A 26,562-nucleotide genomic window follows, 5' to 3' on the forward strand; every position below is an offset into this window, starting at 1 on the left:
ACAGCAAAACTTAATTTAATTTAATTTTGTGGGAATTGATGCTGAAATGTAATTTTAAATGGTGCCCAGAGTAGGTGTTATTTTACAAAAGTGTTATTTTACCTATATTTAGTGTGGACCAATATACACTTTTTAAGTGTTAAGTTTAACTCTGTAGGTGTTGAATTAACACTGCCAATTTGTTGCACATATTCTATGCAATCCTACTTGTCTAAACAAGGCATCCTGTATTAATATTCTGTTTGTGGAATATGAATTAATCAGAAAAATCCTCCTGTTTTTATCCATCTCTTAGGGCGGGGCGGCCATTTTGCCACTTGCTGACGACTGAACATGGCATCAAAGTTGCTCAGGGCTCAGGTAAGGACCAATCACAGCTCACCTGTTTTCTGAAGAGTTCCATTTGTGACACAGTTTTGTCAATGTGCCTTTCAAAAAGGGGAAACTCGAATCAACACAGAAACCACAAAGATCACCCATCTCCCAAAAATATCAACATCAGTCACAGTTGCGACATCACCATTGACGTAAGCTGTGGTTGATATGAGAAACCAGGAATGACTCTGGGATTTTCTATAGTTGACCTTAAAGTGGCTCTGAAACAAATCTTGGAATCTGGTTTTGAAGGACTATCGTGTTACCAAAGCACAACAATGGCCAAACCCGAATCTGACCTAAGGGTGCAGGACATGCACCCCACACAGAACACACACCCCAGCTCCATTTCCCAATGGGGGACTGTCATCCTGGTGCACAACGTTTAATGTTTGACTGCAAATTCCTTTTTAAGGCCGATCTCCAACACACCCTTCTCTTTCACAGCTGAGGACTTGCCTCGACATGGAGGCAAGAGAGCTGTGCCGCCATAGATTTACACCACTTTCACATGCAAGTACCCAGGGCATTTGTGCAAACAAGAAACCTGCAATATTAGGCTCCATATTCACCTAATTGCTACACACACCCGAATATTGCCGCAACTAAACTGAAGCCAAAACTTTGATGTAATCCAATGTTAGGTTTATGTCTAACAGAGTTGGAATAGGCTGGCGCCAGGTAACATTATTAATTAAAAACACATGCCTTTATAAACTGATCGGCCCTTTGCCAAAGACCCACCAGGATGATCCAACACTTGTGGAGGCAACAAGAATCACCCTTTAAGGCAGCAAAAAAAAACAAAAAAAAAACAACTCTAATAGTCCAAATTCTGAGGTGTATGTGAGAAACAACTTGATATTAAACATTTTTTCCATTCCTACTGTTGCCTCTTGATTTGATTCAGTTTTCTGACTATAAACAACACAAACATTAGATATGTTGTTAAAAAAGTTTTTAGTTAAAACATTGACTATACAGCGCTGTCCAATGAAATGCACGCTTCTCCCCAAAAATGGCTGATTCTAAAATTCTCTTTCCTGAATTTTGGTTTAAAAAAAATATATTAATTTTTTTATTAAATGCAGTTGTGAAAAAAAAAGTTTAATTAAAAGCATGTCAACAAATAAGTTTATTCAAAAGTTTTAAGCTAAATTCTAGTGTTGCAGTTCTCAATATCAGTCTTTGTCTCGAGACCGGTCTGAAGACCATTTTTTAAGGGTCTTGTTCTCGTCTCGGAATCGAAGGCATTTTTTGCACTGCGTGGTCTTGGTCTCGGACAGGGCGGACTCTGGTTTTTTGATCATGACAGGTTTAGACCAGGCCAGTACTACTGTCATCAGTGAGAAACAATGCAGAATGCGATGTGCAACTTTAATCAGCACATACAGAGGAAGCATAAAGACAGGGAAAGTAACCGTTAGATTAACTGCACTGTGAAAAGTTAAAATCAGAACACCGCAAGACAATGAGCAAAAAGATGCTCTTTTCCTCCTGTAATTGTTTTTGTTTTTTTGCTAACATTCAGAGGCAATTTTTATTTTTTTACAGACTTGGTCTTGTCTCGACCTCCAACATCTGATTCTTGTCTCGGTCTCTACATCCAAAAGTCTCAATGTCTTGTTCTCGGTTGCTGTGGTCTTAACTACAACGCTACCAAATTCAAAATTTTTGTTTGTGATTCCCCCCCCACTCGGAGATGACTTCCACTGGACAGCAACACAAACATGAGCAAAGTTCAGTGTGAACAACGTCAGCAGTAACTTAATCTTAAGTAGCTTTGCCATTAATGTGGTTCCAGACCAAATAACCGCTTGCTGAAACCAAGATAGGAACCAGGTCCTCACTCCAGCACACCATTACTGAAAGGGCCTTATCACCTTGTCTGCCACTGCCAGGTTCACTTTTCCCAGACTCCCAGCTGACTCCAAAGCTTGTCTTTGAACTGCAGCTTGCTTGCTCCCGAGCAAAGTGAGTGTGTTCGTCTTATCTTTCCTGGCCAAACAGCCACTACTCCAAGACAAGTTACATACCGTAAGGGGCCTAGATCACTCCAGTTCAAATCACAAAAATAACGCTAGTTTTACCACAAAGGGGATTTTTCTAAATGCTAACGTTGCTCTTAGAGCTAGCTGATTTACCCTCATAAGGTAGTTTATTGGAACAAAAAACAAGTCTTAAGCCCGTATCCCACTGACGGGCGAATGTTTGCGACTAGGGGTGTTCGATTCAGCAATATATCGCGATGTTACAGTGCGCAATTTTAGAATCGATTTTTATATTATATAAATATTCAACAATAATGTCTTACTTAAGGTTAGGGTTCACACTTTAGCATGAAAGAAAATAATGTTATATTAATGGAACATTAAGCCTTAATATTTTATTTCAAGGCGGTTCAAACATGAAACAGACTGCAACCTGTTTGTTAAATACAGTGGCTCAGTTATAAACCTAAAGTTTCAGATAAATAAATAAATTTTCATGCAAATTTTACATTGTACATGCAACGAGTTTACTCATTAGTATTTTCTAAATTTGAGTAAAAGAAAAAAATAGCAATAATCAATTTATAGATTTGTATCTGGATTAATTGGCATCGAATCGAATCGTGACCAATGAATCGTGATACGGATCGAATCGCCAGGCACTACGCAATTCACACCCTTATTTGCGGCGCTAGCAAATGATGGCGTCAGCGTTTGTACAAGTTCGCAACGTTTGCCGGGTGTTTTCATCGTCTATCTTGTTGCAAGGAAGTTCAAAATTTCCTAGCAAACGTTTGCAAACCTTTAATGAACCCCGACAGAGGCGCACAGTCGCTAACTTTGCAAACATTTGCCCCGCTTTGCTGTTCACAGTAAAATAACCCAAAACAGGAAAGGCACAACAGATTAGGCCAGCTTTAGAGGAAATGTAAACAGTTGTGACAAAGACATGTTAACCTCCTCTATCAGTTTTCCTGAGTCAATCACTTCAGGAGCATCACCCTGAGATGGAACAAGTGATAGAGGCCACTGAGTAACACACAGCGTTTTGTCATTACATTGAAGCTCAGTCATAATAAGGCCACTTTGAGAATCACCAACTAAGCCGGCGATGGCACTGATGCCCTGGGAGGAAGGAATGTGTTGTTTGCGCAGAGATTTTCATCACAACAAGGACTTGGGGAAAAAAACAATGTTGTACAATCAGCAGCTTACTAAACTTCCTGCCAACGTATGTCAACTGGCATGGGAGAATGAAGAATCTTGCTCTGTGCCAACAAAAACAAAAACACTGCGCGAAGGACTCCAAAGGCCATCCAGCCCTGAACCCAGGAGCAAGAATGAAAGCCATATAAAAGATTAAACCAAAACAAGCAGCGTGACCCTGGTCCTCCGTGAGGGTCACTGTGCTTATAGGGAAACAAAAACAGCTGAACCCAATTAAACATGTTTTCCATGCAGGTTGAACTCACCCTATTATGTAACTGTCACAAAAACACAAGCACACTTTAAAAATGGCACGGCTAAAAGAAAGATTTTACTCTTATACTTAAATAATTTGTACTTGAGCGCCACATCAGGGCAGCCTATAGAAAACAAACATATCATTACCCCCCCAATTTCCAGAGGTGGTCACCCTCAAGGTTGAGCCAACTATTGACTGACTAGTCCCAGTTCATCAATCACTGAAATGCCAAAACAAAACTGAGAGACATTGTGATGCAGCAGAAAATTACGCTATAATTAAAAGCATGATTACTCAATAAAGTCAGTTGAACAACTTTGTAATATTGCAGAGTCTTCCAAGTTTTCTCAAAGATTAATAGAAAATATCCTGCATTTAAACTAAACTCTAGTGATTATTCCACAAACTTTTGTGGCAACACATTGAATTATTCCGGTAACATACAAATCTTCATCTTGTCATAGGTAACAAAAATTGTATACTATGGTTTGACCTGAGCAGGAAATACCTAAACAAAGGACTCGGCACTCAGCTAATCCAATTTAAAATGTCTTCTTTACTGCACTGATATGGCTCAACACGCTGAAGAGATTTCAGAGGCAAGGGTTCCAGTTTGCCTGCGAGCCAACATCATCACTGCTGAGTCCACTACAACCGCTTCCTGTTGCTTGTCCTGCACTGGCATTACAACAGCACTGCTGCCATTGTGCTCAGTAATCCTCACTGTAGTCACCGAGGGCGCACCATTGTCCCGCGGCGATACACACAGCGAGGGTCCGACGGGCTGGGCTCACACGCTGAATGAAAGCGCCACGTAAAAACGCTCCAATCAAGACGGGGGCTGCATGGCAACTCTTGTTGAAAGACATCCAGCCGATGGCATGCAGCTGGATGCTTGGCTCGCACCCTACCTGATCTAAGCGCATGTGTGCAGCCTCATTAAGTGCAGCAGTTGCTGTGGGTGGCAAGGTTAAAGTGATGAAATGCCTGGGGTCCAACCGAGCGTGACTTAAACAAAGACCCCTGCTCGGACAAGAGGCCAGCTCTGAGAGAAAACGAAGGGGCGGAGAGGGGGGGAGACTTCATGAACCCGAGGTTCCCAACAACCCGATTGCACCACACCGCTATCCATTCACAGCAGCCAATCAACTGATGACAAGTGTGATATCATACCTAGCTTGACAAGTGATGTGCACTGAGCTAAAGCATTTTTCAAGTGATGGATGAGAGAAGCTATCAAGAGACTCGCTTGTCTTTTGAACTTCTCCTCCAGAAAAACGCATCTATTCCCATAAGATCTTCATTCAAACAGGAAATGGACTGGAATTCAAACCATTTATGGCTTCAATTTGAATACAGAAGTAAAAACGAGCCCATAATGGGAGCATAAACATCTTATTGCCTTTAGAAATCCCCAATTAGAGTAAAGAAATGTCACTGCAGGCACTAAACTCTACCATTTTAAACTACTTAGATTTTGTCCTTAATCAGCCACACTTATCCTAATTTGCATAAACAATAGTAACCTAGATCGATCAATCCCGAGGCGTTCGGTAGGTCAGTCTCGGGGCTTCAGCAGAGGCACACACCCGACTCAAAAGATTCATAATGACACTTCATCATTTGCTGCAGGTGATCACGCTACATTGCTTGGCCTATCGGTGCTGCAGGGAATTTAGCTCAGCAGTCGACTTGTGACTGTTGTGATGGTACTTCATGTGATTTCTTGATTCTTGTAATCCCTTCACAATATCTATATCGAGCACACGCAAAAAAGAAAGTGGCCGGACGAATAAGTGCAATATGAACTACGTGGTGTTCCACAGGGTTCATTTCTGGGACCTCTGCTGTTTTTATTGTATCGGCTCATCCCTGGGTTCCTTACTGCATGATTTATCATGCCAAGTTGAGCAAATCTAGTCCAGCACAACTAGCTATCTAGCAAAACTAAAAAGGAGCACTTCCTTAAGTTGCATGGAGAACGCTTTCTGATTTCAAGGCGAAGAGAGACCGATTTGACGAAAAGGCTACTCTACCTGTTCATTTTGATCATTCTCTTCATTTTATTTTTCAATAAAGAAGAGTTCCGTGAATGTGCTTAGGAACTGGTGGGGTTCAGTACCTACAACAAGATCAAGAACCACTGGCCTTGATGAACGGGAACAGTATATCAGCCACCTCAAGATGAAGAGGTCGACTCGCTATGAAGAGAAATCACTTTGTGGTTTTAGTACTTGGTGGTAGCTTGCGTCATCAATCCGACAAATTCAGTCCAAGGGTACTACTAGACTACAACTGAAGTGAAAGAATGGGGGGGGGGGGGATTTGTGAGGCGCCAGAATATATCAAATAGCACACAATCCTGCTGAGAACATTGTTTAACTGACTATTATATCATAGAGAACGTCTCTCTTTCTGCCCTCAAGTAATAACTGGCTGCTGAAACATGCATATAAAAAGTACAAAGTGAGAAAAAATTATGCACTCTTGGTGTGCCAATGACGTGCTCAACATGCAGCAAAAAAACAAAAAAAAAACACCACTTCCACCTCAAGTAAGACAAAAATAGTTTTGATGTAATTGTACACATACACAGAGCCGCTGGTCCTTTCAGCGTGCGTGTGCGCGCGTCGAGTTGTTTGCGGGCCAAGCCGTGGGGCCAGTCAGTCTGTGCAGTCAACATTCAAATGCACTCCAGCATGGCAAATCATCGTGCACAAAGCTACAACATTCCCACAGGCCGAGCGGTGAGAAAGAGCTGACACTTGAGGAAACCAGGAATTGAGGTTTTACTGTTTTGAACATGACCAGCTTCCAGGGAGGCAGAGGATCCACACGGCATTGGAAAACCAATGTTGTTCTTTTAACTACAAATTGCATGGGATTGCTGAGAAATGCTATCCCGCGGACAAAATGCCAGACAAAGAAACTGCTGGTTACACATCGCAGTATATCATAGAAACCCACAGATTTTTTTTTTTTTTTTTTTAATCGTTGAATGTCGAGCGGAAATACTTCACAGCACAGTGATTCCCGAAATGATCCAACTTCACTTCAAACTATGGCTGTTTGTAAATCTTTCTATGCCAGTGACGTATCGTGACAGATCAAACAATTAAGCCACTAGATGGCAGACTACATAAACATGTGCATCAACTTTTCGTTCGATTTTTTGTTAGGTGGTGTGCCAAGGGACTTCGTAAATATGTGACTTGTTATATGAGCTTAAGAGATACAATAAGATAATCTTATGAAATGATCTTCTGCTTCTAAGCTACATCCATGCCCCCCCTCCACACACACACACACACACACACACACACATTTCGGAACAAGTCCGAAGTTGCAACACCATTAATCATCCTTTAAACCAAGCGAAACACTAAAACAACCAATATTTTCAAGGCATTTGTCAGAAAATGGGAATTTATGGCTATCTAAAATGAACCTTGTAGCAGCAGCTTGTCACCCCAAGGCCTTCTCGAGGAAAAAAAATACCTCCGCACCTGGTTAATTGGTGCAGATAATGAGACCAGGGGGTCCTTTCTCGCCACATTCACATTGTTGTGCTTTCTTGCAAACGTCCAGAGAGAATCAAGTGACTGACAGACAGTAATTGCACACAATTGCATTGTAAACAAAACACCCCCCAAATCCACATCGTTTTTTTGTGTGTGCTTCAACTCACCGGCCAGGCGAAGCTGAAGGGCAAAACTATCCTGGCCTTGTCATTCCTGACCGAGCTCCTAAATGAAAAGGTATTCCCTCCGAGGACAGGCGTAGATCCCATTCCGAAACTGCACGGCCCCGCCGCCGAAACCCTCGACTGGTATTCCTTGAGGCAAACTTTAAAAAAGGTACGACACTCTCCCCGCGTGCATTTGGTGTCCGCCGTGCTCCGTGTGCCGTGGCAGCACGCGCCGCTCAGCAACTCTCCGTTCGCGTTGTGCGTGGACAAGATTTGCAACTCGAACTGTCCCGATCCATCGGACACCTGTTGACGACAGAGCAGTCAATGCGGCGACATATTAGATTAGTGCGGGAAAAGCACTCAAAAAGGTACCATGTTGTTTTCAAACTTTTATTTGCGTGCACGTTATGTCATGTTAGCATAGCCGCATTAAAGCGACAATCGATCAACGCAGCTTGAACCGCGTGACCCTTCCCACGCATACTTGCCCCCCACCCCCGCCATAAAAAAAGGGAAAAAAAGAGCCCCGCTCTACGTACCTTTAGGAGAAAAAGGAGTAAAAAGGCAGCAAGGACGGCGACCCGTCTCCAAGTCATGCCTGCGGACTGAGGTGGCCGCTGTTCGAACTACTCGTCTGGCCGACACTCGGCACCACGGCGCTCCGATTTAAACATGCACGACACGCCAGAAAGACGTCACGATTCAAGCCTAGCGCCGGATCCACTTCCCTCGCCGTGTCCCGCGGTTCGTCCTTCCTCGTCGGGTGGAGACAAGATTCCACTTGTTAGTGAGGAAAGTTGGCGCAAACACAAGCCATGCGGCGCTGCGCGTTTGCTGACTGCCCCACTGACGCACTGACTGACTTGACTGAGAGCTGGTGAGAAGAGCGAGGCAGCCTGCACAAGTTCAACCGAGAGGGAGTGTCTGTGTCTGTGTGTGAGCGTGTATGTGCATTACACGGCCTTCCTCCACCTTCAACATATTCATGAGCGACACGCAGGGCCCGCCCCATCGCCTTTACCGCGACCGAGCTCACAAACCGCCAAGGTTGGCGCTTCTAAACGAACACGTTATTATAAACCATCAGAGGTGGGTGGAGCAGACAAAAAAATGTACGCCAGACTACTGTTACAATACTTCAGAATAGTCACACGTGAAAAATAAAAAGTCCTAAAACCAATCCATCTACTCAAATACGGAGTAACTGGTTCTGATTCGTTTTTTTAATCATTATTATTATTTCATCTTCAATCAGAGCATGAAGATCAGTTTGAGAAAATAAAATGGGACTCGTAGTGTGCAATTTCAGATATTGCCTAGTTTATCACAGACAAAAATACATTCACTTAATTAAATGGCATATATTAAGGCACATTCAGCCACAATTAATTTCCTTTGTTTGTGCTCATGAAACAGTAAAATGGGCCAATAGGCCATTGATTACATTGAAAACCGCAATGTGTTTGCACAAGTGGCGTTCTTGTAGGCTAAAATGTTAATATTTTTAGACAGACACCGATGACAGCACATGACAGCTGTATTTTTTAATACTGTAATCATCAATTTTATTTGCCACATTAAATGTATACAGTATATACACATGTATATTATGTGTTGTTAAGTTATCTACATGATATTTATTTATTATTGCTTGCACAACCTATTTTGGTTAGTCTGGGAGAAATGCATCACAACTAACTAATGCAAACTTGGGTCAATTTGACACACCTTTCAACCAAATGCACAGTTTGAGCAATTAATTCAGTGATTCTTTCATGTGCCACTAGAGGGAGTTTGTGTACCACCAGTGGAACTCGTACCTCACTTTGAGAATCACTTCTAATCAGGCAAGAATAAATTAAACTCGTAAATCAGTTTTACGCTAGTATGTTTTGAAAAAAAGTCATGTATATTTTTGGAGATTGCAGTTGTCACATTACAAGAAAAAGTTGCATGGTTTTTCAGGATAGGGAAATATAGCTTCAAGAATAAAGTTGTGATGTTAAAGGGCCAAAAATTTCAAGAGAAAAAAAATGTATATCAAGATGATAATAATATTACGAGAATATTTGTACATTTTCAAGAGTCAAGTCATATTATCAGAATAAAGTCTTATATGTTTTGACATAAGAAGTTGTATAATGTTAAGAATAAATGTGTATACATCATAATATAAAGTTAAACATTCTTCAGATTTAAGTCATAGCATTTAGAGAAAAAAAGTTGCATATTTTTTAGGATAAATCGTATATTTTCAAGATAACAACGAACATGTAATCTCCAGCTGCGACTGCGCAACATCGGAGTTCCTAAAGATTTATGATTTTTGGATTGAAATAAATTTAAACCGTTTGGTATTGAAATAAATGGCTGCATTGATGGATTTAGTCTCCTCGGATTGTGGATGGAAGCAGCCCCCAAAGTATTTGCGGACAACTTCATAAACAAACAGCAACTCGTATTGGAGGCTATCCACAGTGACACCCAAATCCGTGTGGTTCTTTCTCCAGAACAGACACAAAACATTTAGACAATTGCTTCAAAGTCCTGATTCTGATAATAATCTGACTTTTGACATCCCAAATACCAAAAATACTGATTATTTAATTTCATTCTCAGAAAATTCTGACTTTAATGCAAAAAATTAAACAACTTTTCTCTGTACTACTTTACACTGGTAAGATTGTGATTTTAATTTTATAACATTTTTGTTTTGTATTTCTGGGTGGCGCTAATACTCTTTTGTAACCAAGATTGTAGCCTGCATTGTAAAAGAAATCAGCATCAAGGGCAGGAGCTGTGTGAAGGACTTTCTGATAAATGAAGAGTATCCTCATCATCTTTATCCTTGAATGAAATGCATTGAATTCCATCACTAAAATAATTAGAATGCCTGATTTTTTTCTAGCATATTTTATCACTGAAATTATCTTTGGAATATTTTTCAACTGGAGAGAATGAAGACATTTATCATTCAATAGAAAAATAATTGGTGAAAGATATTATCGCAACCTTTCTGCTTTCCCGGAAGCCATTCTGTAGAAGTGCATTTGCGTCCAGGTGTATCTTTTGGAGGAGTTCATCTGTGAGGTGGATCAAACTGAGCCTACACACTCACAGACAAGAAGATGGAAACCCCCTCTTACCCTGTGGTTAGTGATTTGTGTGAGGCAATTACACAGGTCAGTCAATGGGTCACAAAAACGGAAACACAGTTGGCAGCTACGGTGGACTGTATCAATCAGTAACCATGTCGAGTTTCACCATCACACTTTAATGCTCTTTATGACCGATTCACACATCTGCTTTGTACATTTCTACCACAGAAGCTTCGAACGGTCTCAAGAATCACGTCAGTGTGTAAATAATGTTGCCATTAATGCACTAAAACATTTTTATTGCTACTTTATCACTTAAACATGCAGACGAAAAAGACAATAAAGAAAAGATGTGGAAAAAAATAAAATTAAACAATTATCAGTTTATGTTTGATTATGTTTGATATACTTGAAATCTGCAGGGTCCAAAGCTGAATGTTTCTATGAATTGCTGTACTGTATCCTCCGGCATTATAGTCCTCACAATTTTTTTTTTTATTGTTCAACATTTTGACTCCATAAAAACATAATGTAATCTGTATTTTGAAAAGGGAAGAGCCACAATCAAAAGAGCAGCTTTGTTTTGCTTCCTTCATACAGTAAAAAATAAAATAAAATAAATCTTGTCATTTGTGAATGTTTATTATTGGTCATAGCTTATATGTAAATTTTAAACCTAGGCTATGTGAATTCAAAGTTCAGTGTGCTCATTCCATCATTTGAAATCACTGCTGTCAATATCTAAATGCGGCATTTCCTGTGGTTGAACTTCAAGATGAAAGGTATCGCTTCCTCACTGGCCGACTGAGCTGATAGACATCTCAGGTTACAGGCCTCATTGAAACACTCCGCCTGGGTAATTAGGGTTAATTGAAGAAGTTTTTTACCCTGGGGGGGATTATTTTTTTTTTCCTTGGCGGCAAAAGCAGATTTGAGTCTAGAATGTGTGTGTGCGTTACGGCCCCATGACCTGCCCAGAGGTGATGCTTATGTTGGAATGATGATGAGGAGATATGTTGGTGGAGATCAATGTGGAAAAATATTACAATATATAACAAGGAATGAATTGTAATGACAAGAAAGAAAAAAAAACTACCATCTACTTCATAGTCAGGTAGCCAAGCAGTGTTTTCAGTGTCCAGTTAAGCACGGTGGAGAGCATGAGGGTTTCTCCTCTGAGGCCATGGTGCTAATCTCCTGCAGCCTTAATGTGATTATGGTAATGATCACACAAATGACCCCTGGGCTTTGGGAGGAAGGGTGGTGGGGGGAAACCCATGGTTCACGAATCCTCACACAGGCACTGTGGCCCGGGCCACGCAGGGGAGACCACCAGACTGATCCCGTCCCGGTGGCCCTCTACCGTCCTTCTGTCCTCGCTGAGCTCGGAAGACTAGCGTGAATGAGCAAATACATTCCAGCCGCAGACAAAAGAGCTGAACAACCACAAGGGAGATGGATATCTTTTGTTGTCTGACACTCAATGCCGTATTCCAATCCAATTACCTCAGCCTTTTGCAATCCATCCCGTCGCCATGCCAAGCATTGAAGCCTGTCTGAATTCGGAACCTGAACAAGAGTTTGGTGGATTAGGTACTCACAGAATGTCCCCATCCCCCCCGCTTTAAACAATGACTATGTTTACATGCAGTCAAAACATGAATATTGTCAATATTTGGGTTTTAAAAGGCTTTGTAAACGCACAAAAACCCAAATATACTTTTTACTTGGGTTTTTAAAAACCCAAGTAAAACCCTTTTCTAACCTGAATATTCGTTTAGAACTTGTTTTTCCCAAAATAAATAAATGAGCAATTACAAATATCAGTCTCCAGAACAACACGATGGTCTGTAGTTTACATGACGTGATTAATCTGTTAGAATTGTTCCTGTTTCCAAATCACTGGTTGTAATAATCTGCCACTCTCTTGGTAACTTCAGATCATCTAATGATGATCCTTAAAAGACATGGTCCAGAGGTGGCGAATCCAGTTCCAGAAAGTAAAAACCCTGCCACAGTTTGTCTTTTGCCCCAGGTGATAGCTAGCGAGATCCCTAGCTAGCGAGATCCCTGGCTAGCGAGATCCCTGGCTAGCGAGATCCCTGGCTAGCGAGATCCCTGGCTAGCGAGATCCCTAGCTAGCGAGATCCCTAGCTAGCGAGATCCCTAGCTAGCTCCTCGGGTGCTCAGTTACCTGCGGAGGAGCTAGCTAGAACAAGGGGCTAAAAAGCCAAACTGTGGCAGGGTTTTTACTTTATGAACCTGGATTTGCCACCTCTATACCCATACTCTGTGTTTGTGTAAATAACCTTTATGCGGTTAATGCATAGAGTGAAAAAATGGGATTACAGTTCAGCGGGTTAGGTTGAGAGCAGAAGATTAGATGTTAGTTGGTTTAAAGTAAACTTAATTGCTGTGAGGGTGATGTCGGTGACTCACGCACGTCGCGTTTATTCTAGTTGTTTTTGCCTTTTTGTTCCCAAGGGGTCATCATTTATGTCATTTTGGCCACACTTGCATGGATATTTTTAAAAACACATTTTCCCACACCAGAGTAAAACAAAATAGCTGTGTACACTAATGCTATTTAAAGGAAATCACTGTTCACATGAAGGCAATTTTGTTGGCTGTCAGGCATAGCAACAAGTAGCACAATACTCCCTAACAGCAAAGACATTTCCGGAGTTTAGAAGTCATTTTTTGGAAAATGCACATGAACGACAAGGCCATTTTGAGGAAAATGAGACTGATAATAATGAGTTAAAAAAAAGAAGACCTAAATCACACTTGAAAAAGCATGATCTCTTTTGGTACATAGCTTCAAATTAACTACATTAGATTACTCATAACGCATATATTGAGGTTATTTTTTCAGAATTTTAACATTTGTTGTATTCGATGTATTATATTCTTAGGTTAAACTGTATGTAACCAATTGTAGATGGGTCAGTTTGTCCTCATACTTACTGTTGCAGATTGTTGAAGCCTTTTCCAACAAGCCATATTACAAAATCAATAATGAAAGTATGTATGATCTATGCTATCGTATCGCCATAATGTGATTCTACAACATTTTTTTCTGTTTTGAAGGACAACCAGTGAGGAAAAAAAAGAACAATCTTGAGAAGAGATAATCACTGTTTAGTTTCTGTTACAGAAATGCAAAAATAATTTTGTTTCATTAGCTTTGTACGAACGGGAGACAAGGTAAAATGCATAATTTCTGATCCGTCATTTTGGCTAAATTTTCAGTACAACGGTGTGACAATGTCGCCGGTCAACACTAAATATAAAAGATACATTTCTGGAAAATACAGCAATATGTTGGCGAAGAAACGTGACTGCAGCTTTAATTGTTAGAGGCATTCGAACCTGCTTTGGAAGCGGAGGCCCGGCCGGGGTTCCAAATCGCATTATCCCTGCCTACCAATCATGGGCATCAGTTCCAAGGAGTCAACAACGGTTCATTCAACAAGGCCTTGTAATCATGTGTTCAACAAATCTGTGTGTGTGTGCGTGCACATGTGTGTAATAATAGGCAAATGTGACAATATTACAGATGGCAGGACACAGTCATTTCAAGCTGAGAGGTTCGAGACATCACAATATCTGAGTGAGATGAGCCAAGCATGTTACTCTGAGGTTCACTGGATGAGAACAGTGCTCTCTTCAAACAGGATATTGACTTAACGTGACTATACAGTCAATTAGCTAAACTTCCTATCTGGAGGAGGTGACACTGATAAAAGTCTTCCTCTCTTTTGTCCCTGATTTTTGGCCACAGTTCACTACGGCTAATGCAGCCATGAATCAGCTATCTGACTCTGGTTATAAAACTAGTAGGGCTTTGCACGAATCGGTGGTGACTCGAATTGAGTAGCGAATTGGCCGTTGAAAACGAACACTGAATCATTATTTTCCCATTCAAGTTAGAATGCGTCATAGCATATCGCGTCACAGGCAAACTTTTGAATAGGATGCCCCGTCTTCCTTCTTTGTACGTGGGGATTGCACATTCTTTAACATCTCGTTGTTAACTCTCACACCATCCTAGCAAAAAACGAAAGGAAATTTACAAACATGGATCCTGGCCGTACTTGAAAGACGACCTAGCTTAGCATTAGCTAGGACAAGGCTACACGACAGGGATGGATTTAAAATGCGACCAAAGATAAAACAACCGTTCAAACTTTATTTAAATGCACTCCATTTACCATTTAATTTTGATCAAATTAGATTTTTTATTTGTTGCACTGAAGCGTTTTTTTTGTGTGGTAAAAGTAAAAGCAGTAACCGATTTGAGTGGATTCTGGAATTGCTCGTTAACGTGAATGACAATAGCGAGGGCCGATTATGGCCGCGAGTAAACTAAACTAAACTAAAAACTAGTCTTCCCTCTTCAAAGTAAAACGAACGGGCAATGGAATGCAGGGAGGAACTATAACATGTACTTAATCCCTGTCGGATCTACCATCACTGCCAGCCTCTGAGGAAAATATTAATGCTGGCGACATCTGACATCCTCTGCACCATGACGTCGTGGTTTTTCCATGACACATTTCAAGATTGCTTCCAAATGGGCCTGTCAGTTTGAATATAGGCGACCCAGGCATTTCACTTTTCTCTAAAGTAAATAAGATCTGCTGGTTCTCCCACACATGGATAGAAAGTGGGCTCATGCACCAAGAATAAGTCTTGAGATAGAACAGGAATTTGCTTGCTGAAATGTGTTTTCATGTCCAATCATCTCCGTGTTGAGTGAGCAGGTCGGACTGATGTTATTTTTGGGGAAGTTTGCAGATAGAAAGCCACAATGGGGAAAGTGCTTGTCTTTCCATCATACACAAGAGGCCACAACGTTACTACCACCTTTTATTGTTGCGGTTGTAGATTGCAGCGGTGTAGAACTGCACTGCCATCATACCAAGATCTACCCAATAGAAGTCATAACATTACTCTCAGTATGATACCGTAAACGTTGTTAAATATTATTAAATAAAAAATGTTTTGACTGTCAATCCAAATAGCAAAATTAGAATTGTTTTCCACTTTAATTTAATCTCATTAGATTGTGCAAGCAGTCAAAACATTGTGCCTTCTTGTGTATAATATCATAACAGGAAAATGAACTTAACGTCATTAGAAAATGTGGACTAACATCCTCCCAGTAATAAGTCAGATTAATGTCAACTGTTACTGTCAAACAAATTAGTTAAATCATCAACCAAGGGACAGACAATGTTCAGTTTGTGCTGCAGAGAAGCACAACCACCACAATCATGAAACATTGCGGTAACAATTCATTAACAAGAAACAAGCCAAAGCTGCGAATCCGCCTCACTGGAGCGTGTCACCTACCTGTTAATGTTAAACTAATGAGCCCATTTCCATCCTCATTGTGGTCAGGCAGTTAATGTAAAGGCTCCGGCGGCGCATGATGTAAATCACCAGCGAGGGTTGGCATTCTTTAAAATAACTTCATGATGGCCGTTTGCTTTGCCTGCTGAGTGATTGATGAGGATGTCAGTGCAAATGTTGGCAGGAAAGAAAACTTAGAGCTAAAAGCACCTTTACTCAGGATGTCGAATTGTTTTCTTTAAAGCAGCGAAACGAATGCATTGTTTGCATGTGTGTGTGTGTGTGGCAAAACATGCACACATTAATTAGGGTACATTATTTTCCCAAAGCCTCGAAGTATTCAACTATAATCTACTCTGATAAACTTCTATAGACACAGCAGTAAGTAAACTTTCAACAGAGTAATGCAGTTATCTGACTTTGACTTACATGCCAATCTGTGTGTGTGTGTGTATATATAATATATATATATATATATATATATATATATATATTTAGGGATGCCAAAATGTTTAGCCTGGCAAATACAGGAATCTCTCCACTTCATTCACACACATCCGATTGGCTGCGTTACCCATGTGACCATGTGATCGCGTCATAAGAACTACACTGATGACTGATGATTTTATTTCTTGTTACTTAGCCGGTTGTATACTTGCATTGCTTTTCAAGAATGTTTCTGACTTGAATTTTTGGACTTAAGCAAAGGAATCATTGTTCATAGGCTGTATCCAATTTCTAATGTTATAGAACCAAAGATATGACAATTGAAATGTGAACTCGTCAGACCACAGCACACTTTTCATGGCTTTAAGACCCATAGTCCATTGATGATTAAATCCTTAAATTCCCTGCAATTGAAAAACCTTCCTAAACTATTTGATCACAGTTTTTCACAAAGTGGTGAATCTTGCTTGCCTCATCGTTGCTTGTGAACAACTGAGCCTTTCAGGGATGCTCCTGTTGTACCCAATCATGACACTCATATGTTTCCAATTAACCTGTTCACCTGTGGAACATTCCAAGCAGGTGATTTTTAAGTATTACTCAACTTTCCCAGTCTTTTCTTCATCCTGTCCCTAACATGCTTGGAACATGTCGCAGACATATTGAAAATGAGAGAATACATGCAAAAAAGGAAAAGAAAACCTTGTTCATCAGTTTGAACTATAAATATCTTGTTTTTGTAGCCTATTTGTAGTTCAAGTGAATATATTGTAAGTTGAAAATGATTTACAAATCATTGTATTATGTTAGAGAGACTCATAATCGAGCTTAAATGTTATTTCACAATCGATTCATGTGCAACAGGAGTGTTTCCCCTCTTTTTTCGTGTCTTCGCCACAAGTTTAAAAGCAGCATAATTTAGTTGTAAATCTGTCAGTAACTGCAATATTTTCCACACAGCATGACAAATAGTACACAGTCAGTGCACAAGTGGGTGTCGTACATACCTCAACATAATGCAGTGTGTAATTATTTTCAAAAATGTCTGTTTGGCTCCTCAGATTATAGTTGAAGCGTCACTTACTCTGCTTTGGTATATATTTAAAAAAACAAAAACATTTCTTGTTGACTCAACTGAATTTGATTAGACTTCACACCAAATGTAATCACAGAAGACATTTGCGAAACTATTTTAAAGAGCAAATACCCTAGTAAATTACTGCCTGATAAACTTGCAATATTGTTGTTGTTTTAGATCAAATTCAGTTAACTTTTGTTATTTTCCAGATACAAATGTCTGACTTTAGTTGACCATGTTGGCCATGTAATCAGTTTTTATGAGTACATCTTTTGAATGCTATTGATTATGTGCTCCACTGCGCTGGATCTGAGACATGGGAATGTTGTTGATAATGCCCTTCTTTCCAGCGGTTTAGTATGCTGCACTGAAATCATCATATTTACCACATATAACACTTAAAGCTTTGAATGTGAGAAAGAGAGTTTTGTCTTGTGAGCTCGGGTCAGAAAAGAAACCTGGCACGGTTGGCTGCCTCATAAGCCTTTGAAGGCGTGTCATCTTGCAGCAAACTGGCATCACTGCTTGGATTTGTTCTCTTCTTATTATATATATATATATATTAAAAAAATAAAAAATAAAATAAAAATAAAAACTCTGTCCAGCGCATGCATGTATTAAACTGATGGCTGAGCTGTTACATTTATAGCATATGTAGCATGTGCTGGGATGAGTCCGTGCACATGTCAGCGATATAGATTTTGAGAGTGTAACTGCGGCTGGCTGCCTGCTGTCTGAGGTTGCTGCAGACTGGCAGCAGTAGACAATGTTTTGACATAAGGGTGCCTGTCTGTCACTGGCTGACTTGACTAGTGCTGAAAGAAGCCGTACCGCTGGAAAGTCTCACAATAAGTGCAAATGAGGGGGGTCTGCAGTAGACAAGAGGCTCACTCCATTGTCAGTCCTTAGCTAAAATTTGGCAACGATGCTGCCTGATCAAAATAGTGTCCAATCTGGGGTGAAAAGTTTGTGAAATCTCATCTCACTTGATGCTTTATATGCTATGGGTGGTTGGTTTCTTTTGTGTCCGCATTCTGACATTCCTTTGTGCAAAGTTAAAGGCTTGCCCTGAGAAATCACGCAGCACTCCTTTTGTGTACATGCGGTTTGAGCATGTTCATTATGGACTGCTTGTGAATGACAATATGTTTGCAGAGGAGTTGAAAGTGAGAGGTTGCTCTCATTAGCAGGCTCACGTTGAGCCCCAACCTTAGTCATGTGTGCTTTGTAAAAAAAAAAAAAAAAAAAAATCTAATTAATGCAGGGCACCATAAACATTTAGTCATGGTTACTGGACATTACTACCTTGTTTCTATGCCAACCCAAAACGAAAAAGTTCACATTAAGTCTGGCTCAATTAATACAGAGTGCATTCACGTTAACCAGTAATCATAACGCTCCAGTGATCTAAGGGCCATTGTCACAGAGGCACTTGAAGCAGTCTTTTGTGCAACAGAAGAATGGCCGAGTGACCCCCGGCCGTGCAGAGCAAGACCAAGGAGACGTGCGTCTCTTTGGCCCCTCCACCCGCTCCTCTCAACAACCCGGGGTAAAATTTCAGGGTCCAAGTGGCCATGAGCGTTGCTGAGTGATAGGTGGAGAGCCCAAACCCAATAGCTTTGATGACGGAAACAAAACACAGAGTCCCTCCAGACTTCTGCAGTCCAGAGTGACTACAGTAGGCATGCTTGTATGGGGGGGGGGGGGGGGGGGTGTCATAGTTGGCATCATTCACACTGTATGTGTGTCAATGAGTGCAAGCAATAAACGCTCCCCAGAGGCCGGGAAAAAGACAGACCTTTCTGTTTGCTAGTTGACACGCAGCGCTCACAGCACCGGCCAGACTTGTCTCTGCAATAGATTAAGTAGAGTCGATGGTCCATATGACGGGTTATAATTTTGTTGACCCTTTTGAAAAATGCAATGATTATTTTGTCCAATCGCCTACAATAAGTTTCAATATTATAATTTCTGTGAAGTTTACGCGGTTAAGTTCTCAGGAGACCACCAGGGGTGCTTGAGGGTGGTTCACCTGCTGAGTCTCCCACATGCCAGTGGCTTTAACAAAGCACTTGAAGTCAAGACTTCACCGGCATGCTTTGACATTAAACGCTCAAATGGGAACAGGAAGTCGATCTTCATGACGTTAACAAAGTGTGACAGAGTAAAAACAACAACCATAAAATGATTAAATATGATTTTACAATCAGTGTTTATTTTTGTGAAGATGTTTTTTTAAATAAAATATTTTATCAATATTTTGCGGTATCCAAATGTCATTTGTTAAGAAGGGAACTACAGACGCTCCCCACCTTACGAACGAGTTACGTTCCAGACGATCGTTCGTAAGGTGAATTTGTTCGTAAGTTGCTTCAGTGCTATATTTTGTATTATAATTTATGTTTAAAGCCTATATAAGTATATTGAAGGTTTATATAAGTATGTTTAAGGCTTGTACAAGTAACCTGCATTGGTTTGTACTGAAAAAAAATTAATAAAATGGAGAGAATACGTACAGTACTGTACTGTACTACGTATGTTAGAGAGAGAGAGAGAGAGAGCGAGAGACACACACAGTATGTACATGTACGTAATAAGATAAATAAAATGAAGTTTAACTTACTTTTGGAAGATGTACTCGATGCTTAAGGAGATGATGGAGGAGGAGGAAGAGGAGTATTTTATATCATGAGAGATTCTTCGTCGTCGCTGGAATCGGCTTCAAAAGTTATTTCCTGCTTCATGGGGACCGGCGTTTTCTTCCTCCTCCTCCTCGCCACGTTGCTCAGCCTCCAATGAGCTCTCACAGCGCCAATCGTCGGTATTAGCGGCGGAAAGAAGCACTACGCGCAATACAAAATCTAACTTACAGCATTTCTTTCCAAACCTTTTTCGACATACTGTACGCGCAGAAATGTTCGTATGTACCGTTGTTCGCAACTCGAATGTTCGTAAGTAGGGGAGCGTCTGTAGTACTAAACAGCTAGATAGATAGATAGATAGATAGATAGATAGATAGATAGATAGATAGATAGATAGATAGATAGATAGATAGATAGATAGTAGGGGTGGAATGGTTTTAACGGTTCGGTTTGGTTCGGTTTTAGAAAAATCAATGTCTTGGAGTTAAAAGTAAAAGTGTATATTATTCACAGCTAATTGCTATTATTATTATTATTATTATTATTATTATTATATTTATGCTTGTAGCATATAGTGGCAGGCATAACAAATAACTGCTCTTCAATTGTATGGCAAAAGGTAAAACCACCCTGTGTGTATCAGTCTGTTGCCATTCATACAACAGGTTACCTACAAATACATCATTTTTGTGTTCAACTATACAAGCCCAGATTTCACACTAAGTACATTTGTGACTAAACTGTGTTAAGATCGTTATTTCAATAGGAAAATGGACGGAAGTGGAATAATGACTTGTCTACATTGTTTGGCTTTAAAAGTGAAGGTAAGTGTGATCTTCTGCTTACAGAAAGTAAATTGTGAACTGTTCCACACTGCATCGTGAGCCCCACGTTGGGTTTGCGCTCATGAGGGGGGAACAAAAAAAAAAAAAAAAGAATGAATGAAGGGACCGACAAAAAAAAAGGCGGACTGAACCGAAACTATTAAACCGATCGGCTTTATCGGTTTTCAAAAAACGTTCCAGCCCTAATAGATAGATAGATAGATAGATAGATAGATAGATAGATGCTCGTTATACACTGTACATGAATGCGAGTGATGTATTTAAAAGAACTCAAGGGCCTGAGACTTTCACTTTCAAGCACATACGGTATGGGAGCACAAAAACAATGTGATGTTGAAGTGTTCCAGCTTGGACTGTGTCTAAAGCTGTTGATGTTGCTCAATCAAAGAGCAGATAGTGGCTCCTGCTCGTTTTATTGCCCTGTAGAAACATACCCAGGGTATTATGTTATCAAGCTGGGGAAAGGGAGGGAGCGCACAGACGGCTGAACAAAGGCAAGGCTAACAGCTGTGCCAGTGTAAACAGCGGTTAGATTATTGGAGAGTGCAAAGTTAAGCGACTCTCACTAACACCAGGCATTCAATGCAGACGTTTTCTTTACTGCACAACATTTAAGTGAGATTATTTGAAAGAAAACTGTTTCGTATGTCATCTGAAAAAAAAGTGCTTCATTATACTCTTTAACCATTTATATTATATATTATATATTCTTTAACCATACATTGGAGTTCAGTATTTTTTCTAATGAAGTCTACTTGTCAGTGGCGGGCAGACTACTTTTTAATATGGCCACTATCACATCACAATTATAAACAGTAACACCATCAATACTATAATAAACGCAACATAACAACATGCAACTCACTAGAGATGCTGATTAATACCATTATTGTTATAATTGTGTGTTGATCAATACAGATGTGTTTAGTGAGTTAAAATGAGCTCACTGTCACCAACCATTCAGAGGATAGAAATTGTTGATGTTATTTTGAGCCAGCCAGCTGGCCCATGTGAAATCTGATTGGTTAAAGAAACAGTTCCACTGCTAAAATAGTTTATGTTACATGGACCAGCACTACTGATTCTGAAGCCCCCCTGGGCAGATTAGATTGATGTGGCAGCACATAGGGGCTGAAATCTGATTGGCAAAAAACAACAAAAAAACTCAACATCCACTTACACATGCATGTACTGGAAGCCAAGATAAACTCTATGGTATGAAGAGAATAGATTGTTGCGAAAAAAATGAATACAATTTCAGTGAACAAAAATGTGAATTTATGTTCTAAATGTGCTGTAGGTCAGTGCTTCTTACCGTGTTTAGCCCAGCACAGGAGATTTGTATAGACATTTGTATAGACTGTACTTTGAGTGACTCAGCATTATGATTGCTTGCCTATTGGACTCATCCAAAAATACAGCGGCTTGCCTCGTCTCTTCAAATGGATGTTTCTCAGACTCCAGTTTCCCACTTGAGGTGGTTGGCTGCAGTAGGAGGAGTGTTGATACAGCTGATCCGTGTTATTCCAAGTGAAATATATGGCCCTGTTTGTTTTAAGAGATAGAACAAGTTCATATTTATCCTCAAGTTCATATTTATCTATCAAGGCAAATATTCCACGGTTTGTGCTTTGTAAAGTGTCCTCTCGTACTGAAACAAATGGTGTTACATGCTAAAAACAACCTAATTGCTATGTGGCAAATGAAAAGGGATGTGACAAGTGGGATGTTGGGCGACTCTTACTGCTTTGCTCACACATTATTGAGGCCAGAAATAGTCCTCCGCAACCACAATTATGCACAATCAAGTTCCTGTGAACCCTTTATGATGAAAGGTGTTGTGCTTTTTATGAGCCTTGTTGCAACGTACAAATGTTTCCCTCCGCCTGCAGTCTTCTCGCCCTAAAGGTGTACAGCGTGTGCCAGGGACTGTGGAGAACGGTAATTTCAGAGTTGCGTGCAAGCGATACCTCGTGGAGCTGCTGCACATCCATGTGACGGATTTCCCCCTGGAGAATTTTGGATCAGTATCTGTTCTGACTAAATGCATTGTGCACCACTCATGACAAGAGATAAGGTAATTTCTTCTTTTGACTCTCCACAGTATGTCGCTCCAGTCAGACAAACTATTATTATATTGCATGTGGGGCCGTAGCCAGGGCAAATTTTTCCTTTCCTTTCAGACAACTTACCGGTATTAGATTGTAAAAAAATTGCATACATTGCAAACAGGGTTTCTGCAGGTATCAGCAAGTCTTATTTAATGCTTTTTAATGCAAATTATAATGAATTTAATGCCCACGTCGTACTGTATATACACACACTTGTGCACACGCACACACACATACAGTACATGTATTACTGTTTTATATATTAGGGCTGTCGATTACAATTTTTCAATCGTAATAAATCTCAGTATTTCAATAGTTAACTCGAGATTAATCACACATGAATCGCACGTTATACTGTATCTGTTCTAAAAATACAATGAACTAAAAAAAAAATATGCAATGAAATAAAAATTAAAAAAAGAGAGAGAGCAATGATGATGACATGTCTGATCGGTAAGTTTACCGAATGAACAATACAGAGCTCTCTCAAGAAATAATAAAAAAAAATATATATATATATATATATACATACATACAATGAAATATTTTTTTCAAGTTTTCCATACTCTTGTTAACATAAAAGTGGACAAATATGGTTAACAAATAAAAATGTGGCTGTATCTATTAAGGTATTAAATTCTATAGTAAGTAATTATGAAGTTATTTGAGGTTAAAAAAAATACTAAACAGTTAAAAGGAGTCATACATTTGTGTTGAGGTAATTATCTGCCACTAGGTGGGATTAGTGTTTCATGCTGGACATTGGTGACAAAACAGTAAGTTTTTCTTTTCAAATTTAGAGCAATTGGTATTTGGAACATGAAGCAACTTGTGGAATCTAGACCATCTGTTCATTGTAAGTTACAATTAGTCACCAGCCCCCACAAATAACTATATTTTTATCACATTTATTACTGCTAAATTGCATTGTAGTTACTACAGTTACAATGTTGTATGTAAAATAAAGCATGAACAACAATGTTTTTACATCAATGGTATTTCAATTTCTAATGCTTCTGGGCATCGTATGCTATTTCATGACATTTAAGGACTTACTTTTAGCATAACTCACATAATAATATGTATATAATGACCCGAGGAAACCCTGTTAAATGAATCAATCACTGCTATAACATCGGTTTGTCAGTAAAGAGAAATTAAATAATATAAATTTACAATAATTATGTCCATATAATAAACTTTTTTTCCCATCATAATTGATTATATTTTTACATTTATGTTTACATTATGTACATTGATTGGGGCGAAATCAAAAGGTTCAAAGCGTGAAGCGTGTGGCATCTATTTTGACTAAGCTACCAAATACAATTATTTGCCCTTTTAACCGCTACAGTGAGCAGTATAGCCCAATAACTTTACTTGGAGTGAGTGGTACAGAGTACAGCTGTTGGTCAGTCATTTATCTTGCCAAAGTGCAAGTGAGGATATGTCACTTTCTTTTTTATTTTTTATTTTATTTTACACTCCTACTGGTTTCTTGCAACACACGAGACTCGTAGTTATGTGGCTTTTGTTATTATTATTATTCAGGGTTTTACTTAAGAGTTGGTGTTTCACTACGTGCTGTGTTTGCTGTCAGCTACAATTACATAAATTACAGTAAGCACTCGTAGCTTTTCATTTCACTTTTGGAACTATTTTTCTGTTACAGTAGTGTCTGAATTTTGACATGAAATTAAAGCTAATTTCATTCATTCATTTTCTACCTCGCATACTGTTTGTTCAACATTACAATGACCTGGAGCATAGCCCGCTTACGATACGATACGATACGATACGATACGATACGATACGATACGATACGATACGATACGATACGATATGATACGATACGATATACTTTTATTTTCCCCGTGGGGAACTTTTTTTTTAACTTGACTTTGTGCAAGACACTAGATTCACATCAAATTAGTTTGGTTACCAATTGAGAACATATACTGTCAACCACGGGTGTTAAACTTAAGGCCCGGGGGCCAGACATGGTCTGCCGCATCATTTTGTGTAGCCCGCAAAAAACAAATTATGTGCATCGGTTTCAATTGTATTATTTTTTTTAAAGCCATGTGATATTGCAAGCATTGATTCATTACTAAATGATAAAAATTGAATAATGTTTTTATGGGCCTCTGATTTGAAAACTGCCGGTAGTTATTCATCAATTTGTTGTATATGGAATTTGATTTGATCATAATGGCCTTCTGAAGGAAACCCTAACTACGATGTGGCCTGTGACAAAAATTAGTTTGACACCCCTGCTTTAGAACAATTGGAGTCAAGTTAAAGTAAAAAGTAGCCCTTCAAATCATTACTTGAGTAAGAGTAAATAAGTATTTAGTGAAAAAAAAACGGCATAACTTATAGCTGACTATGGCCATGATTGCATGACGTCTTTAATACTACAATAGACTCAGGATTATGTTTCTTCTTTTTTTTTTTGTGCAATATGTTCTCAAACTATATGGTGTGCACTTATAGGATAGTGTGGGTTCGACCTTGCAGTATTGGATTGAAGTCATGATATTACCTCAGTGGTGCATGAGGCAATACAGTATCCCTCTATGTCTTTGGAGGAACTGGGAAGTCCCCACGTCTGTGTGCCGTTTGACTGGACTGGCTGAGTAATGCAGCCTGGGATTAGGTGGAGTAGCCTCGCAGCAGCAAACCCTCCCTCACTCTGGACTGTGAGGACCCATACGATTGAGCGTCTGGATCAGAACCACAGCTGGCTTATGTCTTTCCACTGTGTCAAACCACTCTTGCTGCAAATGCAACGTCTTGTTTACAAAATCCTCAAAAGAAGCAACTAAGATTTGGAAATAAACAAATAAGGATTGAAAGGTGTGTTTTTTTTCCCCGCATATCTGTCTGAAAACCATAGATTAGAACAATATATTTTTGGGCCGTTTTTTAACATTTGCTCAAAAGTGGTTATGGATGGTATTTGCAAAATTTTGTGGTATAGATTATACACATCCTGTGGTTGAATATCCTGCAGGTGTGGTCCACTTTGTGGTTGCAGTGGTGTAAAATTGCAACATACCCAAGTTTTCTATGCATGAACTCCAAGCTGGATGTTAATTTGACCAACAGTTTATCACGTTAAGTAATGTAAGAGGGTGGGGCCAACATACTGTTACGATAAATAACACTCTTGTGAAGTGACTATTAGTAAGTATGTTTTACATTTGCATTGCTAAAACTGATTATTGGTATTGTGAAAACCTGGGGTCACTAAGAAGAAACAGTCTCCTGCTGACTCATGGCTTGAAGTGACGATCAAACATGATGCATATTTTCCATATTTGGACACTATTACGAATTATGCCAACGTTCTGGTAAAAGAAAAACTCCTCTGTTTGGAATGACATGTTCATAATTCCAATCAAATTTTCTTATATCAGCTGTAACATTATGAGAAACACTGATTTAATGTAAATTCA

General features: G+C 39.6%; 1 protein-coding gene across 2 annotated transcripts in view; it reads right to left on the reverse strand.

Annotated features, from left to right (window-relative positions):
* Positions 1-8,499, reverse strand: part of jag1b (jagged canonical Notch ligand 1b) — a 35,486-nt gene extending 26,987 nt beyond the window's left edge. Inside the window, exons 1-2 of one of the 2 annotated variants that reach the window (XM_077582188.1) lie at positions 8,062-8,499; positions 7,520-7,825 (exon numbers count right to left, since the gene is read on the reverse strand). In XM_077582188.1, coding sequence (XP_077438314.1) covers positions 7,520-7,825; positions 8,062-8,118 — 363 coding nt within the window. In that variant the 5' untranslated portion in view covers positions 8,119-8,499. The remainder of the gene's footprint in view (positions 1-7,519; positions 7,826-8,061) is intronic. The other variant, XM_077582187.1, reaches the window with a different exon arrangement.
* Between the last annotated feature and the right edge of the window lie 18,063 nt (positions 8,500-26,562).

The sequence above is a fragment of the Vanacampus margaritifer genome, chromosome 12 (genome assembly GCF_051991255.1).
Source record: "Vanacampus margaritifer isolate UIUO_Vmar chromosome 12, RoL_Vmar_1.0, whole genome shotgun sequence".
Lineage (NCBI taxonomy): Eukaryota > Metazoa > Chordata > Actinopteri > Syngnathiformes > Syngnathidae > Vanacampus > Vanacampus margaritifer.